We start from the raw sequence: 23,093 nt of genomic DNA on the forward strand, positions 1-23,093 counted from the left end.
TTTAGCTATAGGAAGTCAGCATGAATAAGCCTTAGGTTCCCTGCCTCCAGACCCTATTCTCCTGTCTCAAGATCACATTGAACCCTAGGTAACTGAAACTGCCTACTGCATATGAGGAAGAACTACTGTATTTTAATTACATTAACTCCTCTAAATTATTTTGGTCTTAAGGTAGAATAACTTTTATGGAGAACAACATCAATAACTGGTCAGTGAAAAAAAAAAGAAGGGAAAATATTCATTTGAAGGGTCAGTTCACTGACACTACTATTTAATATGCATTTTTAGCCAGATCTAATAGTCACAAGAAAATAATCCCTAACATCCAGGAACTGACCTGACCCAGCTATACCCCAGTGTTGGGAGATAGCTTGACATTCATAGCTAGGCTATGATTGTCCTATAGAACACCAACTAATCAGAGAAGGTCACTCTGTGACTGTGATGAAGTAAGGCCAAAAAAAAAAAAAAAAAAGACCAGTTTATAATTTTGTCTAAGCAGAGACAAAAACAATGCCACTGTGCAAACCACAAAAACATTAGCTTTTATTATTAATAATTGTACTCAACAGTCTAGTAACATTGATATTGGCCAGGAAGCTTGGTAAGATAATCCAATCATTTACCTATGCAGAACAGACTGAAACAAAAACAAAGCAGGCACATAATAAATTTCAGCATAAAGACCATATATGGATGTGATCTAGTACAAGAAGGCCACTACTATTTAGTCCTACTTCACAGATTTGGTTCTTAGTTAACTACTTAATTAGATGGCATGTATTTTGAAATTTAATGTGAGTTTTTTTTTTTAAGTACTCTTGGGAGTTAAACACAATTGTATACTGTGTCTGAAATGGACCTGGCTCCTCTTCTTACACTGTCAGCAATTAACTGAAAAAAATTGATAAATATTATGTAATTATCAGTTACTGTTAAGCCAGGCAAACAAGTTAATTTCAAATGAAACATGAAATCAGGCCGGCATGGGTGGCTCATGCCTGTAATCCCAGCACTTTGGGAGGCCGAGGCAGGTGGATCCCCTAAGGTCAGGACCAGCCTGGCCAACATGGCAAAACCCCGTCTCTCATAAAAATACAAAAATTAGCGGTCATGGTGGTGCGCCCCTGTAATCCCAGCTACTCTGGAGGCTAAGAACGGAGAATCGCTTAGAGGAGGCAGAGGCTACAGTGAGCAGAGATCGTGCCACTGCACTCCAGCCTGGGCAACAGATGGAGACGCTGACTCAAAAAAAAAAAAGGAAATCAGCCACGACTCAGATTTTTAATGCTAACAAGACGTTTTGCTTTCTAAATGCACATACTTTAAATACAAGGGTGTGAGCATTGATATTTTCACAATGTAAGTGGTGTTACGAAAATAATTACGAGAGCTTAATGGTAGAAAACTACGTTTAACTTGACATCGCTAGCAGCCAGCAGTCTAGCACATTATAGGTACTAAACGATGTTTTAAATAATTTCCCAAATCACAAAATTCCCTTCCAACAACATAATATACTCACCTCCCTGCAAAAAAAAAAAAAAAAAAGGAAAAAATCCATAATACAGTCATAAACTCTGCATAGATCGAAAAAGCATTCAATTATTATGCTTGAAATAGACTTACTGGGTCTAAATTCACTTGTTTCAATTTTGTATTACTACCCTGGTGGCGATTTCACTTTTCATCATTAAGGACGTCCCCAAACTCAAGGACGTAAGCTTCCAATATTCGGATAAGCAGCGCAGACGCAGCCGGCCGGGATGCCAGCAGTGCCTGCCTACGTGAGCAGGGCTATGTTCCCCGCAGCAGCTACAGCGCATGCCCGAAGCGGGCGAGGCGGAGGCGCGGGGAGGCACCGGCTTAGCTCCAGGGGTCTCGGCCAAGGTCGGCTGTACCTGGACCCTGGGGCGGCTTGGGCAGCTGTTGGACGTGACTGCGTTCAGCTGCGTCGGGCTCGCTTCACAGACTTGCCCAAGTTCGGGTGTCTTAGCTGCCCCTTTGCCACCGCAGGCCTACCCCGCCCGCGTATGAGAAGTCTGTGACGGGTGGGGGGCGGAGCTAGCCAGCGCCGGGACCGCTGATTGGCTGTGTCGGCTTCCTTTTCCCCCTTCCTGGTGTCCCCCTTTAGGCGCGGAGCAGCAGGCAGCCAGCCAGCCGGGAGCCGGCCGTCACAGTCGGCTGGGTTGCGCTTTGCTTTTGCAGTGAGGCATTGACCTGCCCATATGACTTGGCGCTCTCCACCAGCAGGAATTTCCAGAAGGAGTTTGAATTTTTGTGATTTTTTTGAATATTTTGTTGGTGGAATATGTTGGCATTTATGTTTGCTTCCAAATCAGTGTCTTGCTCACAGCGTAGATGACTTTCTCTCCGAAACGCTAAGTATTCTCTCCCGCAGGAGCGCAAATCCTTGTTTTTCATGACAGATCTCGACGACAATATATGCAAAAGATATATAAAGATGATAACTAATATAGTTGTATTGAGCCTGATCATTTGCATTTCCTTAGCTTTCTGGATTATGTCAATGACTGCAAGCACCTACTATGGTAAGTATGAATCTTCTGAATTATTTCTCTGTAATCTAGTCAGTGGAATTAAAAACCATGCCATTGTGAAATCCAAAACTCTTATTATCTGATGGTTATGAATGATTGTGTTTACTTAACTTACATAGCCTGAATTTAACTTACTAACGTGATAATATAAATCGTGTCTTTAATAAATGCTTGTTGTGATAATTCGAGTTATACCTATTAATTTTTTTAATTGTTACTTTTTATAAGATGGGGTCTCTCTGTGTTACCAGGCTGGTCTCAAACCCTTAGGCTCAAGTGATCCTCCCACTTGGTTCTTCCAAAGTGCTAGGAATACAAGCCACCAGATCGGGCCTAGTTATGCCTCTTTCAAAATGTCTTTATATATTGTGTAACTATTCCATCTGCCTTGGTGAAATATCAGTGAGGTGAACATAGCTTTGTAAAGCAATTACAGTTATGCTTTTAATTTTGAAAAAGAATATTAGTAATGGGCCGGGCCTGGTAGTTCACACCTATAATCCCGACACTTTGGGAGGCCGAGGCGGGCAGATTACCTGAGGTTAGGAGTTCCAGACCATCCTGGCCAACATAGTGAAACCCTGTCTGTACTAAAAATACAAAACTAGCTGGGTGTGGTGGCGCATGCCTGTAATCCGAGCTACTTGGGAGGCTGAGGCAGGAGACTCACTTGAACCCTGGAGGCAGAGGTTGCAGTGAGCCAAGATCATGCCACTGCACTCCCACCTGGGCAACAGAGCAAGACTCCTTTCCAAAAAAGAAGAGAGAGAGTATTAGTAATGGTTTCACATGTTCTGTAAAAATAATGAGAATTAAAGACGGTACAATATTTACATTTGGAGAGCTGAAAGACTTATCTGCCATTTCGTTGCTTTAAAGGAATAGACTCCTTTTGAAGCCTAAAGCTACATTGCTTAAATATAAAGTACTCTGAACTCAGATCTTTAAGCTTTTGAGGTGCTTTAGAGCATAAGCCTCTGTGTACACAAACTTCCTTCTCCTATAAAAACAAAATACTGGTCAGTTCACAAAAAGGAAAAACTGAAAAGGAGAATGAGAAAGTGAACTCTCTTAAATGGTTATATCATAAGGGATTGCCATTTCAGACTGTAGTCTTTTTGCAAACAGACACATGAATAATTGGAAAGGGTTTTCCCGGGTACAGAAGCTCTCAGGGTTGTTCATAAAAATTCACAGTGGGAGATCCGAGTTTTAGGGGAGAGGTATACGAGAAGATTCTTGTTAGTGCCACTATTTACTATGACTTGAACTAAATAGAATAAATCAGGATTTGTAAACTGAAGTATCCCTCTGGGGGGCCAGTCACCTAATACAAATGAATGAAACTGCAAGTTTTTGTGTATTAGACATGTGGTAATAGTTTTCACTTCCAGAAATAGGATATTTCTCATCTTTTGTTGAATACTTGGCCCTCCTTGTCTTTTAGTTTTCCTTTTTTTCCTCCTTTTTTTTTTTTGAGACAGAGTTTTGCTCTTGTTGTCCAGGCTGGAGTGCAGTGGTGAGATCTTGGCTCATTTGCAACCTCTGCCTTCCAGTTTCAAGCGATTCTCTTGCCTCAGCCTCCCGAGTAGCTGGGATTGCAGGCACCTGCCACCATGCCTAGCTAATTTTTGTATTTTTAGTAGACATGGGGTTTCACCATGTTGGCCAGGTTGGTCTCAAACTCCTGACCCGTGAGCCACCAAGCCCTGCCTATTTTCCCATTTTTGATAGAAACACACGCAGTAGTTCACAGTTTTCTTTACCATAAGGAAATCACTTAGCCTGGGCGTTTATGCGTCTATCAGGAGTGATGGGAACTTTAAACAGGAAAGCCATGGCCTGATTAAAGGAAGGGACCTTTCTTTACCTTTAGTCAATTCTGCCATGTGGGGCAGAACTTGTCAATTTTAGAAACCAAGAATCTGGATTTTTATATGGTATCTCCTACTCTTTAAATATTGACTCACTCTGCTAGCCAATTGTCTGTGAGCTGGATGCAGCCTTTGGAATAATCAATTTCTAACCATTGAATAAGGCGTGCTCTGACAGGCAGAGAGAGGAATAAGATCCTGTTAAAAAAAGAGTTTGTTCTGGTGGTCCTTGAAATTTAATATGTGCACCCTTTAAAAAACAGAACCAGAGATTCATTTCAAATATCTAGATATCCATTATTATCATAAATAGCAGTAAAAGATTTTTTAAACTTGTACATAACTTATTTGGCCATTCCCCAATAAGACTGCTTCTCTGAAAATATGCATGCATGTCTTACCATAAATACAGTTATGCTCCACATAACGATGTTTTGATCAATGGTGGACCACACATACAACATTTTCCCATAAGATTATAATACCATATATTTACTGTACTTTTTCTATGTTTAGATACACAAATACCATTCTGTTATAATTGCCTGCAGTATTCAGTACAGTAACATGCTATACAGGTTTGTAGCCTAGGAGCAATAAGCTATAGAATATAGCTTAAGTGTATAGTAGGCCCTACCATCTAGGTTTGTGTAAGTACAGTCTGTGATGTTCGCATAACTGTGAAATCACCTAAGGATGCATTTCTCAAAACATATCCCTGTCTTTAAGTGATGCATGACTGTATTTGTCTTTGGTGACTTCATCTCAGTGTTTGTACTTATGACAAACAAATTTTAATCCAAAAGCAGTTACAGAAGTTAACTGCCAAAACACAATTTGTGCTCCACCTTTATAATTTTTCAGGTAACTTACGGCCTATATCTCCATGGCGTTGGCTGTTTTCTATTGTTGTTCCTGTTCTGATCGTCTCTAATGGCCTCAAAAAGAAAAGTCTAGATCACAGTGGGGCTCTAGGAGGTATGTTTTTATTTTGAATGTTTACAGTTAACTAATAAGTGCTTGCTTATATAATTTAAATTTATGTTTTCTAAATTCTAAATATATGAGACTGACTAAAAATCATAGTGTTATATATTTTAGACAATGATAAAGTTATATCTTGCTCAGCATTCCTATTATCAAAATTTCAGAAACTAATGTACACTTGCAGTGTAACATACAAATTAAACTTTGTAATTGATACAAAGTAGATTAATGGGGATAGATGAACCTTGACTATTCTGCTCCTTTAGTTTGATTAATTTAGCAGAAACCCTGGAGCACTCCTCCTAGATGTAAAATAAAGCATTTCGAGAGAATAACTCTTGGAAATTGCTGTTAGTAATCTCAAACAGAGCAGTCCAAACTTAGTGTTCTAGATTAATTTTCCAAAACTAAGCTGGGAACAGGCCATGTATTCGTTCTTTTAGTAATTTTTTTTTTTTTTTTTTTTGAGACAGTCTTGCTCTATTGTCCAGGCTGGTGTGCGGTGGCACGATCAGCTCACTGCAACCTCCTCCTCCTGGATTCAGGCGATTCTGGTGCCTCAGCCTCAGAGTAGCTGAGACGATAGGCCTGTGCCACCATGCTCAGCTAATTTTTTCTGGTATCTTTATTAGAGATGGGGTTTCACCATATTGGTCAGGCTGGTCTCAAACTCCTGGCCTCAAGTGATCACCCGCCTGGGCCTCCCAAGATGCTGGGATTACAGGTGTGAGCTACCATGTCTGACCCATCTTTTAGCAAACTTTTATTGAACACTTACTACTATGTACCACTGTTCTAGAAACTTGGGATAGATCAGTAAACAAAAAGGACATGGTGTCATTTCTTATGGCACTTATATTCTTTAGGGCAGACAGATAGTAAATAAAATAGATATAACTTTTCAGGTATTCATACAATTTATGACAAAAATATTAAAAGATAATTAAGTGTTAAGTAAATACGTTGGAAGATGTGGTGCATTCTTTTGTAGATGGTGTCAGGTGCTTTTCTCTAAAGAGGTCATTTTACATTGGTATCTAAAGAAACTAGCGATGAGATTTGACAGAATCATGTTCCAGGCTGACAGAATAACAGGTGCTAAAGTCCAGATATCTATAATCCTGGCTTACTTGAGAATAAGAAGAGTAAGGCTCATTTGACTAGAAAATAATAGGAAAAGAAGCGAGAGATAAAATTGAATAAATATGCTCTAGCAATGTGCTTTCATGGTCCTGTGGTTCTGTCAGTTTCGCAAAGGTCAAAACTTTTTTACTCCTTTTCTTAAAGAGGGAACCCCAAATTATATAAGCCTCGGGCTCCACAAAGCCTGGATCTATCCCTTATTTCATTTTTAGGGCATAGAGAGAATTAAATGAGATAATTTAAAGTTCTTACCTCATTGGCTGGATGCATAGCCAACATTTATTTAGTGCTTATTATTATTAGGCAGAGTTCTTCAAAATCATGCCAATTCTATTCATAATTAAGAAATATTGTTTAAGTTCTATTGTGAGATTTCTTTTCCTTTTGTGGGGTAGAGAATTAAAGTTAACTGGGCATATTGATATCTTTATATGAATTTTATTTTACCATATAATCAGTAAGTATTAGGAATGGTTATGTTTTACCTATTTAACAGGTGCTTATGTCACATTTACTATGTAGCAGGCACTGCTGTTATTACTTTGGTAGTATTAATTCATTTATAACATAATTTGAACAATCTCTGCTTGAATATAATAACAAGGAGTTATGTTTGCTAAAAAAACAGTTCTTTCTGGGCTGGTCAGATGGCTCACACCTGTAATCCCAGCACTTTGGGAGGCCAAGGCAGAAGGATCACTTGAGTCCAAGAGTTTGAGACCAGCCTGGGCAATATAAATGAGACTTCACGTGATGGTGCACACCTGAAGTCTCAACTACACAGGAGGCTGATCGTGCCACTGCACTCAGCTTGGGCAACAGAGTGAGACCCTGTCTCAAAAATTTAAAAAAAAAACACTCTCAGATATCCTTGCCTTAGAATTCATTATTCTTATAGAAAGAAAGGTCAAGTCCTTCTTGAAATTCTGTCTTCCTTTGGCTTCTGTGCTGTATATTTTCCTGCTTCTCTGACTTTTATGATCTCTACTGTTGTTTTTTTCCTGCTGCAGTTTCCTCTCCTCCCTTCTAGCCCTTGAGCCTCTACTCCTCCCCTATATTGATTTAGAATTAAAAAATATGTATTTGGAACCAAATACTGCTACCTGTTATCAGTGCAAACTTGGGCAAGCCACGTAACTCCTAGGAGCCTCACTTTCTTAATCTCTTATGGAATATCTCCAATAGTAATACCTTATGGGCTTATTGATGAAGCTCAAACAAGATATTATATGAGGTAACACATCTGTGTAAACTATACAAAAATGTTCATTGTTAGTTATTATGTACTTTCAACCATATTTTTATACATGAATGACTATTAAATTGGCATTGCCACAAACATTTATTTCTTCGTATCTCTGCTCATATTACTCCTCCCCCTCTGACCTCTCTCCTACCTCATTACATATGCTGATTATTGTTATCATCTGCATTAATGGAGAAATACGTATCGAGATTTGAAGGAAGAATAGACAGTTTTGGGCCAAAAACAATGAAAACTGCTGAAAATTAAAACCAACACTTGCAGAGTAAAATTAAATGAAGTATTCCCACTTAGAAAGTTTCTGGTTCTAGGCTTCTTAGTGCTTTATCAAGTATTCTTATTGAATAGGATTCAAATCTAATAAAGTCATTTCTTTGCTGCTAGCCCTAACAAATGAAAATGATCAAATGTAGTAGCAGATGGAAGCAAGTCATTAACTTGCTTTCAGTAGTAACTGATAGTTCTAAAGTCAGGTAGCAAAAATATAATATGTATGTTTCTAAAAATTATCCTGGTGGTATAATATGCCACTTGATCTCCTTGACCATAAAGGACATCTACTAGATTATAAACTCCTTGAGGACAGAGTATTTTATGCTTCTGTGTTCCATGTTTCTTTGAATAGTGCTAGATACATAATAGATGATTAAGAATATATGTTTGATTTTTTAAAACCTTTGCTTTTTTCCTAATTATTTCATTCTATAAAATGTTTATCTTATTTTTTATTCTTTTTTTTTTTTTTTTTTTTTTTTTTTTTAAATTTATGGCCAAGTATAGTTGCTCACACCTGTAATCCCAACACTTAAGGAGGCCAAGACAGACAGATTGCTTGAGCCCAGGAGTTTCAGCCCAGTCTGGGCAACATGTTGAAACCTGTCTCTACTAAAAATTAGCCGGGCATGATGGCAGGTGCTGTAATCCCAGCTACTTGGGAGGCTGAGGCAGGAGAATCACTTCAACCCAGGAGGTGGAGGCTGTAGTGAGCTGAGATTATGCCACTGCACTTGAACGTGGGTGACAGAGTGAGACTCTGCCTCCCCCAAAAAAAATTTTTTTAGAGGCATGGTCTTGCTCTATCACCCAGGCTGTAGTGCAGCGATGCAATCATAGCTTAGTGCAGCCTTGAATTCCTGGGCTCAAGCAATCTGCCTGCCTTAGCCTCCTGGGTAGCTGGGACTACAGGAACACACCATCACATCCAGCTTTTCGTACTGTTTGGAACTTTTTGTTTCCTTAAAGATAAAAAACAAAACAAACAAAAAAAAACCTAATGCTGATTTTAAGTATATCATAGTAGTTGGGAATATTAGCCTAGAGTATGACTGCAAGTCACTGAAACTCTCAGTGTTGTACTTCTCCTGTCTATAAAATGTGAAGGAATAATGGTATCTATAGCAATGAATTATCACGAAGTGTCATCCATGTAAAATGCTTAGCACAATACCTGGCATATAAATATTTTATAAATATTAGTTATTATTACTGATTTCCTTCCACTACTACCATTCACAGTGATATAGTTTGACCGCCGTTGTCCTCAACCAAATCTCATCTTGAATTGTAGATCCCATAATTCCCATGTGTCATGGGAGGGACCTGGTGGAAGGTAATTGAATCATGGGAGCAGGTCTTTCCCGTGCTGTTCTCATGATAGTGAATAAGTCTCACAAGATCTGATGGTTTTATAGGCGGGAGTTCCCCTATACAGGCCCTCTTGCCTGCTGCTAGGTAAGACATGACTTTGCTCCTCATTTGCCTTTAGCCATAATTGTTAGGCCTCACTAGCCCTGTGGAACTGTGCGTCAATTAAACCTCTCTTCTTTATAAATAACCCAGTTTCAGGTTTGTCTTTATTACTAGCCTGACAATGGACTAATACAAAGGAATTTTACTTTGACACATCATGACTTTAGTGTGTCGAGGATTGAGAAGAATTACAGAACTTCCTCAGGATCTGGGTATTTAGAACCTTCATGACAGAAGCATATACCCAGTGTTGAGAGGAATGGGCAGGGGTTCAGTCACACTCAGTCCCTAAGCTGCACACTGAAGTAGAGGCCTCTGGTCTCTTGGAGAGAGAGTGAGCATTGCCAGAATAAGGAGAGAGTCACATGAAGGGGATTTGTGGGAAAGTGTTTGTGGAAGAGCACAGCAAGAGGGGGTGTTGTCAGGAGGGGCCAGTGGTGGTACACTGTGTGGTTTCACAAGGGGGACCTGACCTCTTTTTGGTTACTATAATTCAGGTCTGGTTTCAGTCTTTCTGAAGTAGAAACCTCACTCTGTCATATATGCAGAGTTGATTAGAGCCTGGAAAACTGGTTGAATGTTGCTCATTGTCATAAAGGATTGATATATGACCCAGAATGCCACTTTATTAATCAGGCAGAAGAACACAAACCTCACTGTTCGGGCATGCCCTATGCTTGTTTCCAGGCCACTTGAGAAGTCAGATTATAATTAGAAGGATGCTTTGGTGAGTACAAAGTCTGAGAAAGAGTAATGCGAGTCCACAGTTCAAAGGTTCTTCTCTGGATATGGTTCAAGAAGTCTACCAACCTCTGGTTCTTTGGGCCTTCACTTTATACATTTCAGGCTAGCCAATTAAATTATTATAGAATACGTATGAAACAATAGATTAGTTCTGAGTTTATTAAATTGCTCTGAAATTCCAGTCCTGCCCTTCTCTTTTATGCCTCCTGGGGATTACCCAGGTCAACCTGGCTGGAATTTGGAGTGTAACTCAACTCCCATTGTCAGAAATTTGTAGACAGTGTCATTTTACTCCCCCAATGATATCTGTTAGGTACAGAATTTATCTGTTTTAGGCTCAGAAGGCAAACATAATCCTCGAGTCTTCAAATTATTTGAGAGTACCCTATTGTCATATATATGAACACTTTATCAATGATATTTAGAGATTTGCAGGATGGAGAAGTGGAAAAGATATGAACAGGAGATAACAGTTACTAATCTAAAAATGTAGACATAGGTGGGAGTTGCCAGAAGTTCCAAGCTATCTTTAGACTGCATGAAATAAAGCATTCCTTCAAAGCTTGTTGTCTTGTTCATTTCCTCAATGTGAAGCTGTCATCAACATGAACATTGATCACTTCATGTGGTATTTTAAGGTGGTTGAAGTAAAAAGGATATAGATGCCATTTGTGACATCTCAGTGTAGGCTGTTTAGGGCTCTTCTACTTGGGGTTTGTTTAGAGATGGTGGAACAATTGTTAACAGTGAATATTCATGAAGAGGAGGAGGGGAGACACTTTGACTTTCAGTTTGCATACTTCCATATGTTTTGACTTTCCCCTTCAATACTTGCATACTACTTTTGTAATGTTTTAAAAAGCAATTGAAAAAACTTAAAGGTTGGATAACAATATTATAATATTTATCAGTATTATTGTTGAGCTTTTGCCACTGGAACTGTTACTGTTATTAGTATCAATGACATTAGGTAACACTTTTTAAGGAGCTTTTACCGGATAATATAATAAGCATATTACAAAATGTGTTTATTAATATATTTATGTAATAAGCATATACAAAATATGCCCCTGGATAATAAGCATATTATAAAAATTATCCCTGACTTTTTACAGGAAGCCAGTGAAATAGGAATTATGATTATTCTTATTTCACCAATGCAAAATTGAGACTTAAGGAGGTTAGATAACTTATCCTAATCTTGAAGAGGTAGTTGGAGGAGCCAAAGTTTGAACTCTAGACTGTTCAACTCCAGACCTGAAGCACTTTATTATTATTAATACTTTATGCCAAGTTACCCTATTTCTTGTATTCTCAATTAAAAGGTACCAAAGTTAAATACCAGTAATTGAGCATCTCTAGAAGAGTCAATGAATAACTATCTCATTGATTATGATATCTGAACCTTGAGCTAAGCAATGGAAAGGGTTATTATAGCAAAAGGAGGCCAGGTGCAGTGGCTCACTCCTGCAATCCCAGCACTTTAGGAGACCAATGCTGAGAAGATCACTTGAGCTCAGGAGTTTGAGACCAGCCTGGGCAACATAGTGAGACACCATCTCTATTTCTAATTTTTTTTAATTAAGATGATTTTTAAAGATTATCTAAAATACTATCTTACATTCATATGGCATTGTTTGAAAGGAGATTAAAATATAGTAAAAAAAAAAATGTGTACTTAAAATGGCATTCAGTTTATTGTTTGCTAAGAGCTTAATTGGTAAAATGCCAATTGTTAGAAATGTACATTTCAGATTATAATATAAAAATAACTGGGAAAATGGCTGGATGCAGTGCCTAACACCTGTAACCCCAGCACTTTGGGAGGCTGAGGTGGACGGATCACCTGAGGTCGGGAGTTCAAGACCACAGCCTGACCAACATGGAGAAACCCCGTTTCTACTAAAAATATGAAATTAGCCAGGTGTAGTGGCACATGCCTGTAATCCCAGCTACTTGGGAGGCTGAGGCAGGAGAATCACTTGAACCTGGGAGGCAGAGGTTGCAGTGAGCCAAGATTGCGCCATTGCACTCTAGCCTGGGCAACAAGAGCAAAACTCCATCTCATAAATAAATGGGAAGAAATCTGTTCTTTTTTCACAGCATTAATGTATGAATTGAGTATAATTCTGTGTTTATATATGTTTCTTTCAGGGCTAGTGGTTGGATTTATCCTAACCATTGCAAATTTTAGCTTTTTTACGTCTTTGCTGATGTTTTTCCTGTCTTCTTCGAAACTCACTAAATGGAAGGGAGAAACAAAGAAGCGCCTAGATTCAGAATATAAGGAAGGTAAAATTAATTATGTTTGATGTTAATCAGAATAGTACACTTCATTTCATCCTAACATAAGCTTTTAATCAGAATGTTGTTTAGACTGTCAAAACACATCAATTTTATATGAGAATTCCTTATGGTGGCCAAAGCGAGTTTATCATTTATTTCACAACAATAGGAAATAACAGCAGAATATTAGGAGCACTAGAGTCTGTCATAATTTTTCCAGATTTGTTAATAACAGTACAGAATCTGGGCAAATGTACCGTTCTACTTTTACTATTTTAAAAATGTTTGTTGTTGTTTTTCTTGTCTTAAACTTTAAAACATAAACACCTATAACTGCATGGTTTTCCTTCTAAGGAGGGAGCATTTATTTGTCCTTTTCTGTTTGTTTCCAGGTGGGCAAAGGAATTGGGTTCAGGTATTCTGTAATGGAGCTGTACCCACAGAGCTGGCACTGCTATACATGATAGAAAATGGCCCTGGGGAAATCCCAGTCGATTTTTCCAAGCAGTACTCTGCTTCGTGGATGTGTTTGTCTCTCTTGGCTGCATTGGCCTGCTGTGCTGGAGACACATGGGCTTCAGAAGTTGGCACAGTTCTGAGTAAAAGTCCTCCAAGGCTGATAACAACCTGGGAGAAAGTTCCAGTTGGTGAGTCCTTTTTTTCTTTTTGACCCATTGGTAGACATAGTTGGTGAGTCTTGACTTGGGATTCTTTTAAAAAACAAACCAAGCCGGGCGCGGTGGCTCAAGCTTGTAATCCCAGCACTTTGGGAGGCCGAGGCGGGTGGATCACGAGGTCAAGAGATCGAGACCATCCTGGTCAACATGGTGAAACCCCGTCTCTACTAAAAATACACAAAATTAGCTGGGCATGGTGGTTTGTGCCTGTAATCCCAGCTACTCGGGAGGCTGAGGCAGGAGAATTGCCTGAACCCAGGAGGCGGAGGTTGCAATGAGCTGAGATCATGCCATTGCACTCCAGCCTGGGTCTCAAAAAAAAAAAAAAAAAAAAAACCAAAAAACCTCTTGATTTAATGTATTTCTTATTTAGAGCCTTTTAAGAACTTTATCTGGTCTCTTTAAATAATAATTGGAAAATTTCTATAGACTATTAAGCTGGTAATAATAAATAATATTTGCAGGAAATGTTAGCAAGACCTAGATAAGCAATACAGGAACATAGAGATTAATTTGCAAACATATGAGTAGGGAAGGAAAAGAAAGGGAACAATAGAATATTTATTGAGGGCCTGTTATGATATCAGTGCTTTAACCTATATCTCAGTTCTCCATTATCAATGTAGTCAACAACTACATAGGTTGAGCATCTCAAATCTGAACATCCAAAATCCAAAATGCTCCAAAATCTTAAACTCTTTGACATGATGCTCAGAGGAAATGTTCATTGGAGTGTTTCAGATTTATGATTTTGAGATTTGGGGGTGCTCAACTGGTAAGTCTATATAATGCAAATATTCCAAATCTGAAAAAATTCAAAATCCAAAACACTTCTGGTCCCAAGCAATTTGGGTAAAGAAAATACTCAACCTGTACTGTTTCTTCTTTTTGTCCTCTGATGCTTTTCTTCCTCTCTTCCCCTTCTTTTCTTTCTCACCCATCTTATCCTCTATCATTGCCTTCTCCTCCTCTTCTTTTATCTCCTCCTCTTCATCATCATCATAACAGCTAGCACATTTTAGATACCTACTACAGAGCTCTATTCTAACTGCTTTACACGGATTGCCACTTAGTACTCCTAATAATCATATGAATTAGTTTATTATTTCTATTTTATAAAGAAACTAAAGCCCAAAGAAGTTAAATAAATTAACTACAGTCATATGGCCTAAGAGTTGCAGAATTGGGCCTGGCAAGGTGGCCCAGCTGTCATCCTAGCTACTAGAGAGGCTGAGGTGGGAGGATCGCATGAGCCCAGAGTTGGAGGCTGCTGTAAGCTATGATCACACCATTGTACTCTAGCCTGGTTGACAGGGCAAAACCTTGTCTCTAAAAAGAGAGAGTAAGAGAGAGAGAGTAGCAGGACCAAGACTGAAACCAGGCAGTCTGGCTTCATTGAACCATTCTGCTTCACTGCTTAAAATATCAAGAGTTACTGAGGAGAAAATACTATTTTCTGAATAGGCTACAGTCTTTAGATTTCATTAAAGAGAATGCTTTCTTTAAATTAGTCTTGATTGGATAGGTACTTTGCTGTCCCTGACTTTATGTGTTTGCTGGTTATTAACCTGATGATTTTCTGCATGTTTCTTCTTCAGGAACCAATGGAGGAGTTACAGTCATGGGCCTTGTCTCCAGTCTCCTTGGTGGTACCTTTGTGGGCATTGCATACTTCCTCACACAGCTGACTTTTGTGAATGATTTAGATATTTCTGCTCCCCAGTGGCCAATTATTGTATTTGGTGGTTTAGCTGGATTACTAGGATCAATTGTGGACTCCTATTTAGGGGCTACAATGCAGTATACTGGTAAGAACATTCTTTCATTCTTGCAACTTATTGGTGTGTTAAAGAAATAGGGAAGAAATAGAGAAAAGAAAGAAAAAATGTCAACAATGAAAACAAATCCAAAGACACAGGATGTTGACAGACCAGAAATGATAGGACAGAGTCTCTTCCACAATTTTGGCTTTCTTATACTTTTGTATTAAATTAATTGAAAGATAATTAGTCTTGCATAGCAATGATTAGAAGCTGTGTGGGAAAGACACAATAGCACAGAGAACAGATGCTTTCGTGTGGGCCATTACCTAATCCAAGGAAAGAAAGACATTTGGGATCAGATCGTTTTAATACAATTCCTTCCATTCATTTCCCCAGTCCATTTGAGGGATAATTGTACTAATCTGACTATACACACGACCTACTTTATTACTGTGATATGCTTGCTATCCTTGCCGCTGAGTTTTTTGCCTCACTCAGGATATATGGTAGATGGCTGGGTGCAGTGGCTCATGCCTGTAATTCCAGCACTTTGGGAGGCTGAGGCGGGCAGATCACTGAGGTCAGGAGTTCCAGACCAGCCTGGCCAACATGGTGAAACCCATCTCTACTAAAAATACAAAAAAATTAACAGGTGCCTGCCTGTTAATTCCAGCTATTCGGGAGGCTGAGGCAGGAGAATTGATTGAACCTGGGAGGCAGAGGTTGCAGTGAGTCAAGATCATGCCACTGCACTTTTGCGTGAGCGACAGACCAATATTCCATCTCAAAAACCAACCAACCAACTATATATATATATATATATATATATGAGTGGTAGAGTATGTTTTTCTCAAAATTTTCTGTGCTTTGCTTCTAAGACTTTCTCATCCTATCAGTGTACTGACATATTCTGTTAGGTGTGTATTTATACTCTCATCAACCATGTTTCTCCTTTGATTGACATCAGGAAGAGGTTGGAAGGCTAGAGAAGGGTTCTCTCAGTACGGTCCTCCCAGTACTCTTCATGCCTCAGGAAATATATTTGCCCTTCCTCCCCTCTCTCCATCAGTCGGAATATTTGTTCTCAGTGTTGTTAGTCTCATTTAGATTTTAAGGATGAAGCAATCTGATCTTAATTCCCACTAAAGGGTAAATAACTCTACACACACACACACACACACACACACACACACACACACACACACACACACAGACAGTAACACATGTTTCTTAAAGAGTGTAGGTTTTATTCTAAATTGGTTTCTAGTTGGGTAAGTTTCTGATTGCATTGAGTGGGTTGAAAAGAAATGCATGCAGTAGGGGAGATTCTGTAAATCTTCGTGTGCCCCCTTTGTGCCAGCCCCATGCGCAACCCTGTGTTTACAGTGCTGTGGCCACAGACATGATCCCTACGCTCAAGGACCTCATAGATCAGTCTTGGAGGGGAGCCGCTGGAAAGGCAGGCCCAACCCGCCAGTTTCATGCCCTCTCTGCTTTTCATGTTGTCTCTTTCACTTCTGAAGCAACTCCAGAGGTATGGACAGAAAATTACTGAGGTGTACTGGAACCCTTGTATTCAAAGAGGCCATTTGTAATCAAGGGTTCTGTATCTCTCATCATATAAATTATCCATTAAAGTCGTTTAGCAGGTCACTTAGAACCTTTCAAACACTGTATGCTTTGGAGGAAAAATCTATTTTGTTCTTTTTTTAAAATCAAGTAATTTGGGTTTTCTACCTCACTTGCTTCTTTTTCCATTTCAGGGTTGGATGAAAGCACTGGCATGGTGGTGAACAGCCCAACAAATGAGGCAAAGCACATAGCGGGGAAGCCCATTCTTGATAACAACGCAGTCAATCTGTTTTCTTCTGTTCTTGTTGCTCTCTTGCTCCCAACTGCTGCTTGTGGTTTTTGGCCCAGGGAGTGAACTTTTTTTCATTCCCACAGGTTGAAACTGGTGAGTCCAGCTAAACTTGCAATTCCAACTTTCATCCTAAGAATAATAATTGTAATGGCAAAGCAGAAATGCCAGCTCTTCCTATATTCCATTGTGATGGGATTTCACATTTTCCTCTCATCAACTCCCCTGTAATAGCTAGCATCTTTCTAGTGAAAGAGAAAGGTTCATAGAATTTGTGCATTTTTTTTCTGCTGAATGGAGGTCTTGAGCAATGAAGCTATATTATTCCTACATATTGCTGTGTATTGAATTGAAAGTTCCTATATAGTCAATGTCAAGTTTTGTCTTATTTTGTTTGTTTAAACCAGTGTAGGGAATAAAAGTGATGATATTTAAAATAGTTCTCCATTGAAGAAGAGAAATGGCACTGTGCTAGTTACCCAAATGTTGTGTCTGTTTTACATAGTTTAAGCTGATGTGTATGGACGCCTAAGTGTGGTATCCTGAACGTCTCCCATTACATTGCTATTCATAATTGGGAAGAGTGTGGGGATTGGTTCCTAGTGAGTTTTGTGGCCTAGTCCACAATTATTCTTCTTTCCTCAGGGTTAGTGATGAAAAAAACCTAGATATCTTTTTCATATGACCATTACAATGTGTGAAAAAAGTTATTTTAACTAAAAGGAAAAGAACTCTATCTTATATCTAAAAAATGTGCACCTTATTATATGTTTCAGTTGCTCTCTGAACAGAAATTATTTTCAATGTAATATGTTGAATGTATTTCTAGCTTTCTTTGAATTATGTTTGGCATCCTGGCTTAGCACTGGCATCCTGAACAGTTAGTCACTGGGAAATTACTGTATTTCTTTATAAATTTACTATCATACAAATTACTTGAAAATACTATGATTTTCTATTATTACCTTCTAAGTGTATTCCCTCTTACACTGTAGCCTCAATTAAAGCAAATTCTGCTTTTCAGTTTTGTTCCTCACTATGATTTACTGTGTGCCAAAGGAGTTTTGACATGGTACAGATTATTTTACTAAAAGTATTTTAAAATGTTTCTCATGTGATTTCTGTACCTTCTTCCTCCTGCCCTTTTTGCTTTTTTAAAGAAATTGGGGAAGGATTTGTGAACACACCACCACCAGAGTGTGAGTAATGCTTAGAATTCTTTATTGGTGGCCCTACGATGGTGATGACCTAGAACTGACTTAGTTCAGGACAAAAAACAAAACAATCTCACCCTTAATTTTGAAGCCAGTCAGATTAGGGAGTTGCAACAGTTGGCTTAGAACTTTGGGTATACATTGGAAGCACCAGGGCATGTTTGCCTTGTTTGTTTGTTTGTTTTTTGAGACAGAGTCTCACTCTGTGGCCCAGGCTGGACTCCAGCACAGTGGCTTAATCTCGGCTGACTGTAGCCTCTGCCTCCAAGGTTCACACAATTCTCTTGCCTCAGCTACCCAAGTAGCTGGGATCACAGGCGTGCACTACCACCCCCAGCTAATGTTTGTATTTTTAGTAGAGACAGGGTTTCACCATGTTGGCTAGGCTAGTCTTGAACTCCTGGCCCCAAGTGATCTGTCCCCTCAGCCTCCCAAAGAGCTATTACAGATGTAAGTCACTGTGCCCAACCACCAGGGCATGTTTTTTAAAAAGTACTGGTGTCTCGGTTTCACACTGCAGAAATCTGATTTGTCTGATCTAAGGTACAGCCCTGATATTGGGACTTTTTAAAGCTCTGACTATATGTTAGAATCATCATGTAAGGAGTTTTTAAAACACTGTTGTAAGGGCTGCTTTCTAGACCAAGTCAGTCAGAATGTTGGACAATGAGGCCCTTGCATGTATATTTTTACAAAGCTCTCTGGGAGATTCTAATGCTTAACCATGTTCAGAAGCACTGAATAAGAATATCCTGGGCTGGGCACGGTAGCTCATGCCAGTAATCCCAGCACTTTGGAAGGCCGAGGCAGGTGGATCACTTGAGGTCAGGAGTTCAAGGCTAGCCTGGCCAACATAGTGAAACATTGTCTCTACTAAAAATACAAAAAATTAGCCAGGCATGGTGGCACGTGCCTGTAATCCCAGCTACTCGGGAGGCTGAGGCAGGAGAATCACTGGAACCCAGGAGGTGGAGATTGCAGTGAGCCGAGATGGCACCACCGCCCTCCAGTCTGGGCAACGAGCAGAACTCCATCTCAAAAAAAAAAAAAAAAAAAAAAAAAAAAAAAAGGAATATTCTAAGCACTAGAACTACTGAATAAGAATATCCTAAAGCACTGTATCTAACCACTTGAAAAGAGTGGGACTTTTCAATTTTAGGGAAATAACTATTAGCAACAACACAGCATGTTATCTTTATGGATTAATAACTTCTGGTAACTATAGTGTCTTACAGCTACATTACATATAAAATTATTGTGTCAAGCTTTCACACAACCTGCACGTTGTTCTAACATGCCCTTTTTCTTTTCTTGGAGATTCATCTTCATGACATACTAGGGGACAAAAATATTTATTGGGACTGTCTTTGGGTTTAGTAGGATCACTGTATCATTAACAGTTTGGGGTTCTTTATTTGAAAACTGAGGTCTAGATGTGTTTTGCAATCAAAATTTTTGAGATTTTAAAAAACTAATAGGGTCTACATAAAATATTTCACTCAAAACTACTAAAAAAAAGTCTGGGACAGCAGCTCATTATCAAATATGCTATTTTTGTAGTGATTTATGAATATCCCCACTAAGTTTGATAACTAAAGATCATAAAGAGCCTCAGATCAAATCAGGTCAGGTTTTGTCAACAAACTTGTGAAGAAACTGGTTTTCATAGCTTTTTAGACCTGAGAATTGAGGATAAGAAATTGTGTCTCTGTCCTTTTTTTTTAATTTTTGTAAGTTCATATTCTACAGTGACATCTTTTGAATTGGATATTTAACTAATTCAACTTATTTTTCCTCTTTGCAGAATGGGCAGTTCATGTTAAAAACACTTTTCATGGAAAGAGCTCTATATAACAGTATAATAAAACTGCCTGCCTTGGCAGCATAAAGGTGTACTATTTCTTATCATACTGATACATGATAGAGAAGGGCAGATATATGTGGTATGGGGCAGCTCCTGAAAGAGACTTCCAGGAGTAGCATGTTGAAAACTCATTAAATAGAGCCACCAGGAGAGCAAAGAATTGATACAGCAGGTCATTCTATTCTTAGCTTTTCTCATTACTTGAGTTATCTATTCCTCATATATCTCTTTCCACGTATCTGCTATACACGTAGGATGCTGGCTGCAGAAATATCAACCTCACCCTAATTACATAAAGGACTAGTATAGAGAAAAAGCATGTAAAATAATGTTTTAAACTTTGCCGCATACCTGCAATATGAACAGCTGCTGCCTGTTATACACAGTGGGTATACTAGAGCCCAGTCATATGATTTTCCTGATGTTTTATCTAATGTTCCCAGTTCCATCACAATGAGAATGATCTATACTAGCCACCAGATCCCAGGTGAATTGTGGTGTGCTTTAAAAATGAAAACACAATTATGTGGTTTCATTATTTAATCCCCTTATGGAGTATCTGTATTGGCTGTTTTCTGTTTGTTTGTTTGTTTTTGAGACGGTCTCATTCTGTCACCAGGCTGGAGTGCAGTGGCGCAATCTCAGGCAATCTCGGCTCACTGCAACCTCCACCTCCCAGGTTCAAGCGATTCTCCTGCCCTAGGCACCCAAGTAGCTGGGACTACAGGCACGTGCCACCACACCCAGCTTATTTTTATATTTTTAGTAGAGATGGGGTTTCACCATGTTGGCCAGGATGGTCTTGATCTCTTGACCTCATGATCCACCCACCTTGGCCACCCAAAGTGGTGGGATTACAGGCTTGAGCCACCGCACCCAGCAAGTATCTGTTTTTGTAACTCCAAGTAGTTCTCAATATTTTAAAAATACTTAAGCATTCAATATATATTCGTTGAATTAAGTTATTTGACTCTAATTAACATTATTTCTTTTAAGAGTCACTGGAAGGCAATAATCAGTAACATATCCCTGGAGGAAAATATAAAATGAAAAACCAGTTTGGCTACCAGAATTTCTACGAACTGGAGTGTTTCTGGCATTTCTCAATCATGCAAAATAATATTAATGGTCAATAACTAATGAGTCAGGAAATTATTGAAGAAGTGAAGGAGTAGCAGGGCAAGGCTTAAAATTATTTTCCCTGACAAGACTAAACTCTCAATTTATTGTAACTACCCTCTTTAAAGAAATTTTTTTTGTAGATCTAGTCACGAATCCAGACAAGATTGATTGATTGATTGATTGATTGATTTTTGAGACAGAGTCTTACCCTGTTGCCCAGGCTGGAGTGCAGTGGCACAATCATAGCTCACTGTAGCTTCAACTTCCCCAGTTCAACTCATCTTCCTGCCTCAGCCCCCAAGTAGCTGGGACTACAGACATACACTACCACACCCAGCTACTTTTTGAAAAAAACTTTTTTGTTGTAGAGATGAGTCCAGACTATGTCCTGTGTTGTCCATACCGGACTTGAACTCCAGTGTTCAAGTGATCTTCTCACCTTGGCCTCCCAAAGTGTGGGATTACAGGTGCGAGCCACCCCACCCAGCCAAAAATTTATTTCATAAATATGGCAACTCTTTTTTGAGTTTAGATTTTTTTTATTTTTATTAATATTTAATTAAATAATACACTGAATCTATTTTTTTAAAAATTACAACATTAGGCCAGATGTGGTAGCTCATGCCTGTAATCCCAGCATTTTGGGAAGTCAAGGTGGGAGAATTTCCAAAGGCCATGAGTTTGAGACCAGCCTGGGCAACAGAGCAAAACCCTGTCTCTACAAAAAATAAAAAATTAGCCAGACATGGTGGTGTACATCTGTAGTCCCAGCCACTCAGGAGGCTGAGGTGGGAGGATTGTTTGAGCATGGGAGTTGGAGGCTACAGTGAGTCATAATTGTGCCACTGCGCTCCAACCTGGGTGACAGAAACTCTTTCTCAATTTAAAAAGTAATAATAAAAATAAATAAATAAAAATTACAACATTAGGCATAAAGCTAAAATATTATTTTCCCCTACAACCCCCTCAGCAACTCTGAGCTCCTCCTATCTTCACCAAGCTAATTACTGATATAAATATGGGATATGGGCCAGGCACAGTGGCTCATGCCTGTAATCCCAGCACTTTGGGTGGTTGAAGCTGGAGGATTACATGAGGCCGGTAATTCGAGACCAGCCTGGTCAACAGGATGAGACCCCTATCTCTACAAAAAAAATTTAAAAATTAGCCAAGTGTGGTGGTATGTGGCTGTAGTCCCAGCTACCCAGGAGGCTGAGGCAAGAGGATCACTTAAGCAGAAGAGTTCAAGGCAGCAATGAGCTATGATCATACCACTGTACTTCAGTCTGGGCAGCAGAATGAGATCCTGTCTTTAAAAATAAAAATAAATAAATTTGGAATATTTTGTACATAATTTGTTTAAGTATGTTGTAACATACTTTAAAATCAATGAAATTGTTATAATTAGTATTGTCTTTTTGCTGCCTCAAGTCAGGTGCTTACATCCTAGAAAAATCTAGGAAGAAGGCTGGGCGCAGTGGCTCATGCCTGTAATCCCACCACTTTGGAAGGCCAAGGCAGATCACTTGAGGTCAAGAGTTCGAGATCAGCCTGGCCAACATAGTGAAACCCCTTCTCTACTAAAAAAATACAAAAATTAACTGGGTGTGGTGGTACATGCCTATAGTCCCAGCTACTCAGGTGGCTGTGGCACGAGAATCACTTGAACCCAGGAGGCAGAGGTTGCAGTGAGCTGAGATTGCGCCGTTGTTCTCCAGCTTGGGAAACAGAGTGAGACTCAGTCTCAGAAAAAAATAAAAATCTAGGGAGAAAGATTAGAAAGATATACACCAAAATATTATTGTTATCTGAGATGATTACATATGTATTTAATACTGTTAAAAATACACATACAAAACTTATTTTAAGTATTTTTCTATAAAGTCTATAATCAAATTTGTTTTTTCTATGAATCAAAAACATGGTCAAAGTAAAAATAATCTCTGGAATTGCCCCTCTTTCCCCTCCACCGCCTCCTCATATT

At 39.0% G+C, this 23,093-nt stretch overlaps 1 protein-coding gene across 3 annotated transcripts in view; it reads left to right on the forward strand.

Moving 5' to 3' along the window:
* Nucleotides 1-2,136: 2,136 nt before the first annotated feature.
* The window catches only part of TMEM19 (transmembrane protein 19), a 44,123-nt gene continuing 23,166 nt past the window's right edge, over nt 2,137-23,093 (forward strand). For 2 of the 3 annotated variants that reach the window (XM_032295750.1, XM_032295742.1), the window contains exons 1-6: nt 2,138-2,552; nt 5,300-5,413; nt 12,477-12,614; nt 13,001-13,255; nt 14,884-15,093; nt 16,812-17,005. In XM_032295750.1, the coding sequence (XP_032151641.1) occupies nt 2,423-2,552; nt 5,300-5,413; nt 12,477-12,614; nt 13,001-13,255; nt 14,884-15,093; nt 16,812-16,975 (1,011 nt within the window). In that variant the 5' untranslated portion in view covers nt 2,138-2,422 and the 3' untranslated portion in view covers nt 16,976-17,005. Of the gene's footprint in view, nt 2,553-5,299; nt 5,414-12,476; nt 12,615-13,000; nt 13,256-14,883; nt 15,094-16,811; nt 17,006-23,093 lie in introns of all 3 variants that reach the window. The other variant, XM_032295756.1, reaches the window with a different exon arrangement.

Source organism: Sapajus apella, unplaced genomic scaffold, assembly GCF_009761245.1.
Source record: "Sapajus apella isolate SASKATOON/1434 unplaced genomic scaffold, GSC_monkey_1.0 scaffold2, whole genome shotgun sequence".
Classification (NCBI taxonomy): Eukaryota; Metazoa; Chordata; class Mammalia; order Primates; family Cebidae; genus Sapajus; species Sapajus apella.